The sequence below is a fragment of the Asparagus officinalis genome, chromosome 8 (assembly GCF_001876935.1).
Source record: "Asparagus officinalis chromosome 8, Aspof.V1, whole genome shotgun sequence".
Taxonomy (NCBI): domain Eukaryota; kingdom Viridiplantae; phylum Streptophyta; class Magnoliopsida; order Asparagales; family Asparagaceae; genus Asparagus; species Asparagus officinalis.
This window is the reverse complement of record NC_033801.1, coordinates 127509664-127519234: the sequence shown is the minus strand read 5'-3', so window position 1 is coordinate 127519234 and position 9571 is coordinate 127509664. Positions and strand designations below refer to the sequence as shown.

General features: G+C 36.5%; 1 protein-coding gene and 1 long non-coding RNA gene across 2 annotated transcripts in view; both read left to right on the top strand.

Annotated features, from left to right (window-relative positions):
* The window catches only part of LOC109821903, a gene marked incomplete at its 3' end in the record, with an annotated part of 11905 nt that extends 3797 nt beyond the window's left edge, over positions 1–8108 (top strand). The window contains exons 2-9 of the mRNA XM_020388060.1: positions 3602–5806; positions 5915–6044; positions 6152–6240; positions 6532–6776; positions 6895–6981; positions 7093–7192; positions 7689–7893; positions 7975–8108. Of these exons, the coding sequence (XP_020243649.1) occupies positions 3602–5806; positions 5915–6044; positions 6152–6240; positions 6532–6776; positions 6895–6981; positions 7093–7192; positions 7689–7893; positions 7975–8108 (3195 nt within the window). The remainder of the gene's footprint in view (positions 1–3601; positions 5807–5914; positions 6045–6151; positions 6241–6531; positions 6777–6894; positions 6982–7092; positions 7193–7688; positions 7894–7974) is intronic.
* Positions 8110–9329, top strand: LOC109822721. The gene is made up of 3 exons (XR_002242244.1): positions 8110–8149; positions 8729–8789; positions 8874–9329. It is a non-coding gene; the product is annotated as an uncharacterized LOC109822721 (long non-coding RNA).

The window sequence follows — 9571 nt, the reverse complement described above, 5'->3', positions numbered from 1 at the left end:
AGAAAACTTGCAGAAATTTCAAATAAAAGAAAAGGAAACTGTTTTATAATGGTCCGCTAGATCATTGAAGTTACACTAATGATGGAAAGAAATTTCATGAACAATAGAATTACTTTGGTCTAAAAAATAGCATTGAACTAAGAAACCAAAATAATGTCCTACACAGAAATTTCAGCGTAGTTGTGGGCAAATGGCCATAACGTACAAACTAGAGACCTGATCAATGTGTCGTTTGGGACATTGTGAAAGTAACTGATACACCGATGTGTGATAGAAAACTTTTAAGTATTTTGTAGTTAATTGGTGCTCCAAATCATTCAGCTAAAGTGACCGAATAGCATTCAACATCTAGTTTTGATACTAAATACTGTACAATTATTTCGCAACGTGTTTAAGGACCCTATTAGTTGATAGCATGCATACCTCATAGCATGAAGCTATACTTGTTAGATACTATGGAACTACTAATTTTAACGTCTTAATGTTGGGATTTAGCCTTGTATTTCAGCCCAAAAGACAAAAGGAAGAGTCAGAAGCAGAGTAGAAGCAGTTAACTGTTAAAAACTAAAGTCTCGTTCGCACAAACACGAGAGAGACCCAATGATGACCAACTTGTAAACTGTTTATTTGACCATGCATTTAGTTTGCAATAGAGATCCTAACATTAATAAGGGATCTAATCTGAATATATTATATGATCATGTTGGGCTTCAGTAATATCAGATTCGAACATCATATTGTAAAACTTGCTCGACTTTCCAGTAAGTAACATTTCTCAATAACTCTGATATTTGATACTACACTGAATTTTTGTTTGCATGCAACCTTATTATGAACATCTCATTTCAGGCAATTTGAATTATGACACATCCTTGTTTGTCTGAAAATCTACATTTGAGTAAATGATCAATTGACATTCATTGTCAGAACGCTTGTTGATTAATGTTATTAAGAAATCTCCTTCCTTTATGAAGAGGATTCTCCATTTGTAGTATCCTCTAATAGAGTCTCATTATGAAATGGATGCTCATTATGTGTTACTCCTGTGCTCTATTTCAGTGGGAAATGCGTTGTGTGTGGTAACATCTCAGCGTATGATGGTTGGGCAAAATTTAGAATCCTGGAGATAACAGCATGTCTATAGTCTGATTGACATCTTATTAAACTGAAATGATACCTTTAAGATCTATAAACTCATTTGAAAAGTGTATAGCCTCTATAATTGATGATTCATTTGACCGATACAATATACATGTTCCTTTTTATTTTATTTGCTTATCTTTTGCTCACCATTTTTTGAATGATTGAAAATGTTCCCACTAGGCTTTTCAAGTAAAGGTAAAAGACCCATTGGACCTTATGATAAATAGATAACGAGCATTTAGAATGTCCTCCATATATCATTTTGAAGACATTAGAAAACCTTATGGCTATGTAACAACTTTTGTATATAAGATTATGTAGTAGTTAAGTGTTCTCATATCGTCTTATTGGCTTCCATGATGAAGGTATTTTTCATAGACTCTGTTGTCAACTTATTAAGCTGTGGGAGTGAATATGTATGTATAGTTGTTATGATGTTCCCACTCGCTGAAATACAGTGTATTGGCAAGCGAACAGATGTATTTCTATACGCCTTGTCCCAATCAACTGGGTGGCTCAAGTCCCACAGAGAGTCCGACTTAGCCGACTCGACGAGTCGACATTCCCTCATGACGACATGAAAGACGGAGTTAGTCAACCCTCTTGTCAAGAACGACTAGCCAAGGGTCCACTCGACCACTCGTCCAACGCTTCACGAGACCGACTCAAAAGACGTTACTTCTCGACGAAGCTATCCGTACTGACAACATGTCCACATCGTATTTAATGCTGTAAGGAGCATCATGCCTCTAGCCCCGATAGTTTTCATGACTCATCAGATCACGTGGGCTCTGCCATGCCGCCGATCACTTCTCATTTAATGTCGAAGTGAACTACCCTTCAGTCGCCAGCCTACACCTGTAAAGTCAATGCTGACTCAGCTGCCAACTCATACTTCACCACCGCCCCACTGTACTCGGCCGAAGTGACCAATCAACCCCTTATACTCCGGGAATAAATACAGGTACTATTCGAACATAGAGAGGATTCGAAAATCGGACCTCCTGACATACATACTGCATAATTATAAGAACAGAGTTCTTATTTTTTCATCAAACGGATCAACTAACTTGATCGTTGGAGGTACAACGGGGGAATCAATCCCCGTCCTCTCACGAATTTCTATACGTGCAGATTGTTCAAAACCCCAATTCAAGAACTAGATATAAAGTGAGAGAAGAAAGTGGCACCTCTTCAATACAAAACAAAACCGATCGTTTTCTGGAATCTACTGACTATGTGATCTTAGTCATCAACAATAGTATAACTATCTTCTGCTTTTGGATTGATTGTACAGGTCGACCCTTGACTTTACCATTGACTGTACAGCTGGATCATGCTGAAATTTCCACTGAATACCCAGACAGTAGTGTTAGAGTCAGGGTGTTACAGTTTCTGCCTTAAAAGGATATCATGTTGCGTATTCCTATGTGGAGCCAATTTTTGAATGAAGTCAATCAACTCTACTCTTTCCTTTTGTGTAGGGATGGTGGAATCTCAGACACCATCTATTCATTCTCCCGGGAAGATGATGTTGTCATCCACGTCCTTAGCTGTAGCAAACAAGCCCAGAAAAAATGTTCGCTGGCTGGTATAAGCACGCCATTGACCCTTCTATTTTAATCCACTTGATCTTGTTTGTGAGAAACCATAAATGATTTCCTTTGAGTGGACAGTCTATCATTTCCTACAATGCAATTGTGTTGATTTTCCCCCTAGAGCCTCTCAGAATTTTAATCTTTTAAATGACTATTAGGATTTAATTTTGCATCTACCTATACCTCCATTTGAAAGGCCTTTTGTTGTTTGGATCTTGTATTTTTCCCATTGTGCAACATGGAAACAAAGAAATAATTTTTGTTTACTTGTTGCATGTTTTGTTTGTAAGTAGTAGATGATTGGCATCATCTTTATATATTAATCAGCTTGACAACTACTTGCTTTCATCATGTTTAGTTTATTTTGTTCTTCTTGTGTGTTTCCACCCTCAGCTGATGGTTTACAGTCAGTATGACTTTTAATAAGCTTTTACCTTTTTTTTAATTATGACCTTAACAAATATAATGATGCACAATGTAGCTTTTACTTTTTCATTTTTAATTTCTTTTTTTTCCCATGTCATTTGGAAAAGATGCCTTTCATTTTTGAGTTTCGAACAATTGCTTGTTTTTTAGATGAATATTCCCCCTTTGCTTTTCCTCTCATAATGCCTTTATAATTATTAATTGTCTATGGGCGTCTCCTAATATAAATAATTTCACTCTCATCTGCATGTTGGACCTGAAGGATGTTTTACTCTATTTTGATGATTCTTTCTAGGTTCTTGTTGATATAGTGTTGTTTATTGCACAATTCTCAGTAGTTAATTTTTCTGTTTCTTCCGTACCATTCTATTTGTCAAGTGTTGCCGTGGTGCATGACCTTCATGTTTCTTACTCTAGTCTTTATATTACTTTAGGTCCGATATTCTGATGAAGGGCTTAAAGGGTCCTGGCACTCAGGCACAGTCATCGGTTTGGAAAAACACACTCGTCTTGTTGAATACAGAAATCTTGTGGGCGAGGACAACTACTCAAGACTTAAAGAACAAATTCACGTATCTGATGCTATAGAAGGTCTCACTGTTACAACCCAGAAGAACTACCGGGGCCATATCAGGCGTTTACCTCCTCCTCGTGAAATCCAGAAATCCGAAATCAAATATGGACTATGTGTTGATGCATTGGTCAATGATGCTTGGTGGGAAGGCGTAGTAATTGATCATGCTGAGGATTCGAAAGAATGTTTGATCTTTTTTCCTGATCAAGGTGATCAGCAAATTGTTAATATTGATAATTTACGACTCACACAAGAGTGGAATGAGGTCTCAGGGCATTGGAGGCCTCGAGGTGAGTGGGTATTTCTTCAAGTGCTTCAATCTTTCAATGAGGATGAGGAACTGCCGGTATCAGTTAGACAAATTTGGTTCGATTTGAGAGCTACTGATGCATTCTCTGAGAAAATTGGAGTCTGGATTTTTGGTTCTCAATCTATTTGGCACATGCTGGTTTCAGAGTTGATACAGGAGTTGCGAACAGTTGTCCTTGGTGGGAGTTTTTATAAGCAGCTTGTTGATATTTCAAAAAGTAAGCTTTCTGATGAATTTTCTGCTCAGAAGTATAAAAATGATCACTGTGGTTCGAAGGTTTCTATCTTGGCTGTTGAAGAAAACTGTGATTTTATTGTAGAAGCTAGCAGAATTTATGAAAACAATTTTGGTAGAAAAAACTCAAGTACTGCAGAGCCCTGGAAGCCTATCAATCTTGAGGCAGCATATTATCCTGAAGCTGTAATGATCTGTGTGAATGAGGAGCGGATAAATGGAAAGAAAGTTTATTGCAAAGTCAGCAATGTAGTAGAAAAAGCTAGAAAGCATCTTTTAGCTCTTGGCTGGAAGATTGAAACTAGACAAACTGAAACAATTGTAAGGGTTCGTTATATTTCACCTGAGGGGAAATGCTATCATTCTCTTCGCAAAGCTTGCTGTTCTTTGCTGCAAGGTCATCCAAAGTGGGAGGAGAAGCAAGGAAATGATGAGCGTACTGATAAAAGCTACGTGAAATCTAATATCAGTAATATTGTTCATGAAAATTTTCATCATCTGTTGAAGAGTAGCAAACATCAAGAGGACTCTATTCTTGATCCAAAATCAAACAGGATAACCACAGAGAAATCACAGTCCTTATCCAAAATGATTGACTCTGGTGTCATTGAGGAGATTTCATCTAGCATCTTTGAAGAACATTTCGGTTTAGAAAACGCATCTCTTTTGGATGATAATCTTGAACCAGGGAGCTTTCCTCGAGCAGTATTTGATTATAAAAAGTACTGTGATTTGTCAAGAGGCAAAGGAAAGCATATTGCATCATGTGAACTCAATGTCATTAGGTTGAATGCTCGGAGACATCTTAAATTTATGGGTTGGAAATTTTGGATCAAAATACAAGAAAGAAATGCGTTGTTCATCACTTCTCCTACTGGCAAGCCTTTTCGATCTCTTTATTCAGCCTGTGTTGAGTACTTGAGAGAAGAAAATCTGAAGAGGGGTACAAACAGATTAAGGAATTACTCTAAATTTTCAGAATCTACTGAAATTGTAGCTGAAAGAAATAGAAGATCAAAGAGAAGGAAAATGGTTTCTCAAATTGACACACAATCAAAGAAAAGGCCACAGCAGATCAATGTACAAACTTCAAGCCAGCGTGCAGCTAGAACAGTGTTATCTTTGCTTATAGAGAATGGCATGGTAAATCTAAGGGATAAAGTAAGCTATATTCATAAATCAAACGGGCAGGTTTTGATGGAAGGGCACATTACAAGTGACGGGATAAAGTGCAAGTGTTGTAAAATGGTGTACAATCCTAGCAATTTTGAGGTTCATGCTGGAAGTAAATACCACAGGCCTTATGCGAGCATATTCTTACAAAATGGAACGTCATTGTTGGAGTGCCAAAAGAAGATGGTACAAGAGAAGAAGCCTAAATATCTAAATCGCCAACGAATGAAGGTTGATTGCTGTCAATACAAAAGTGATACTGTTTGCTCTATCTGTCACGATGGTGGTGATCTAATTCTATGTGACCACTGCCCGTCTTCTTTTCATCTTGGCTGTGTGAGTTTGGAGGTAAAGAGAATTTTGTCTTACTATAAATTTTCAGAAATACCGTCTATATTAAAAGAAGACTTACAAATGTCATCTTATAAACTTGTTTTGGTGTTTTTGTATTTGTAGAGTGTGCCGGGTGGAAAATGGTTTTGTCCATCCTGTCGATGTGGCATTTGTGGCATGAGTGAATTCAATTCTGCCACTGAACAGTTCTCGGAGAAGACAATATTGTATTGTGATCAATGTGAACTTGAATGTAAGATATATCTATAATATATGACATCTTTCCAATATTATGTATAATATATGACATCTTTCCAATATTATGTATAATATGACATCTTTCCAATATTATGTATGCAGATCATGTTGGGTGCATAAGGAAAAGAGGGGACGACAGTTTACGTGATTATCCAGTTGGAAATTGGTTTTGCAGTAAAAAGTGCTCAAAGGTAGTTACAATCTTTCTTTCACTATTATGATCACTTCATATATTTATGTTTTCTATTTATGTCTAGTATTACTAAAAATTGCATGAGTTTTTGCTAACCATATCAAATTTGTATGTATTTGTAGAATAAAATAAATTGGTTTTGGTATTACCCATGTCTGGAAATTGCATGAGGGTACTCACAAAGATATTGATAACTTTCTCTATAATGCAATAACTAAACGTTAAATAAAATTACAATATTTTTTAAGTTAAGACGTTAGTTTATTATCTGCTAGTGAATATTCTGCAGATATTTCTCCATCTGCGGCAACTTCTGGGGAAATCTCAACCAACAGCTATAGAAGGTTTATCATGGACTATTTTGAGATCAAGCAGAGAAAATGGTGTTGATAATTTGCAATTTGATGCTGAGAAAATAATTGAGCATGATAGCAAGCTCTGTGTTGCGCTTAAAGTACTTCATGAATGCTTTTTGAGTATTAAAGAACCTCGTACAGGGAGTGATTTTATGGAAGATCTTCTATGTAATAGAGAGTAAGACCTTTCTACCCTTATCATTATTTTACATCTATTTACAACTTCATCTATTATTAGAAGGATGCAAATTACTAGTATGCACATCAAACTTTCATTGTGTTCATTGTCCCTCTAGGTCAGAGCTGAGGAGGTTGAACTTCTATGGATTTTATACCATGCTTCTGGAAAAGGAAGACGAACTAGTTTCTGTGGCTACGTTCAGGTATATATTTTATATAATTGATCTAATCATTTGCTTGATTAGTTTATTATTTTGTTTGACTTGAAGTCTTGACTTGTGAAATTATTTACGTTTTACATAATCATTATTTAGGGTCTTCGGGGATAAGGTTGCGGAAATGCCTCTTATTGGTACTCGTGTCAAATATCGCCACCAAGGAATGTGCCGCCTTCTTGTGAATGAACTTGAGAAGGTATTGCAAGTACTTTAAAATTGTTTTTAACACAAATTATGCAAATAAAACATGCATTCATCATTGTGCTTCGATGGTATCGCTTGAACCTTTTGACTTTATAGATTCAGCAAAATAAGTTACATAAATCATAGTATTCCTTTCAGTTCTACTGATGGTGTACCCTAATTATTATCATATCTTTATTAATTGGTTCAAACCAAATTCTTTTAGGTCTCACTCTGGTCCACCTTGTTCCATAAATTTAAATATAATGTTCTCACTTTTCCTAACTGGTGCAGTTAGTGGCCTATGTTGCACATGCTCAAACCATCTCAATCCATTTCTCTCTCATTTTTATCTTCAACTTGAGCAACCTCGAATCTCCTACAAATGGATTCATTTCTTAAGAAACCTCTTAGTGTGTATCCACAAATCCGTCGTAACTTTCTTTGCAGTATGCTGCAAATTATTGAAATCTCGAGAGTTATCAGTATGTTTTTATCTTATCATACAGTTACTGTCAGGCTTGGGGGTCCAAAGTCTTGTATTGCCTGCAGTACCTCAGCTTCTACGGACATGGACTTCATCTTTTGGATTTAACAAGATGAGCGATTCCAACAGATTGAATCTCTCAGAGTACACAATTCTCTGTTTTCAAGACACTACAATGTGCCAGAAACTCCTAAGAAGAGATCCGACTATTGCAACGAAGCCTGAAGGTATTTGTTCTTAAGATTACAAATATTCTACATCTCTTGTAGTAATCAACTTCTCATTATCGTAAGTTATTGGCCTTGCAGGACACCGTAATGAGTTAACGGGCTTAGCCAGAAGTAGTATGGAGATGGATTCTGATATCAATCATTTTAACCAGAACAACGGTCAAATTGAAGCTGAAAAATTCTTCAGTAGCTACTTGTATAAACCCGGTATTCAGCAGGACAAGAGCCAACCTGGAAAGAGCAGCTTTGTAAAGTATGTTCAATTTATTTCTTAAAATTCTTCCATTTCTTTAATACGAGAATCCGATTGTTCTATTGTGCATAGACTTGCCTCTTTAGGTTTTTCTTTTTAGTTATTGGTGCAGTATGTCGGGGGAAGCTATTAACTAGAGAAATAGATACATAATATACATGAAGTAGTGGAAGACGATGAGGAACCTCAGTGTGATGAACAAGAGGAAGGATTAGAAAACAAAACAGACTCGCATAGATTTCTGAATGCTTGCCATTTTAGATTGTACCATCATGCATGTTTTTCACTCCGTTAGGCTAAGAAAGAGCATCGATGATGCAAAGTGATCTGGTTCTCTATAGGGAAAAACACCCATCTACAAATTGTGCGAAATTGGGTAACTTTTGCGTTTTGAAGATCAATATTAGGTGAAACTACTTATTTTCATGATAGCTCATTACTGCTGTTTTATAATTTTTGGCCATCAAATTTTGGAGTTGGATGAATGTTCCATACATAGATTGAGGATTGAAATATTCACATTATTTTGTATGTTTTTTTATTTTAAATTATAGTTCTCATATTTTTCGCACTTGCCAGTGTTGCTCCAGCCAAGCATAAGGATCGCAAAGTTTCATCTGATTTGTCTGCAGTCCTTGCTGTATGTTGCCTCTATGCCACGCATTCTTTCAATTCACATCCGTTAATGTAATGATAACTAATCGACATATGATTTGTTTCGCAGCTATTTGCTCCCACTAATGCTCTCAATTCCAAGATCCCAAGGAAATGTAATGAAAGCAAGAGTAACAAAGTAAATAGTTGGGTCGAAAAAGATTTCAAGCAGTTCTACAAGCGCAGGATACTGAGCAACAACTAGCCACCTACTTGTCTCGGGTAATAACCATCTACCTTGTGAGATTCTGTAATTGGAAATTGAGTCCATTTCCAATTACTGGCAGTGTTTATTTACACCGTTACTTCCACGTATGCGGAACGTCGCGATCGTGCACTAAAAGTTTTTGTAAGGTAGGACGTTGAGGGTACTTCTTTTGGTAGCTTTTCTCTATGGCGATTGTGATTATTTCCTTTGGGTGCACTTGTAAGTCATCCATCGATGCCTTCACAGTATGCTCATCACTTAGAAGAGTATTTTGTAGCGGTTTCCCTTTTCCTCAGTTTATTCTGGTTTAGATTTCAAGCGTTCATGTACACTGTCTGTCAAAATGCCGATGTTCTCTGCGCCTTTGAGGTAACTTTGGAAAAGCATACTTGAGTAAAAGATCTATGTTTTTTGAGAAAATGGACGAGGGCAAAAGTATCAAGCTGCTTCATTCAATCAAAAAAATTGAAAAAAGGGATTAGACAAGAAAAGGAAGCAAAATAAAAGAAAATACAGAGAAAACAAACGATAGTTACACCGCTGAGAAAAGAGACGATAGT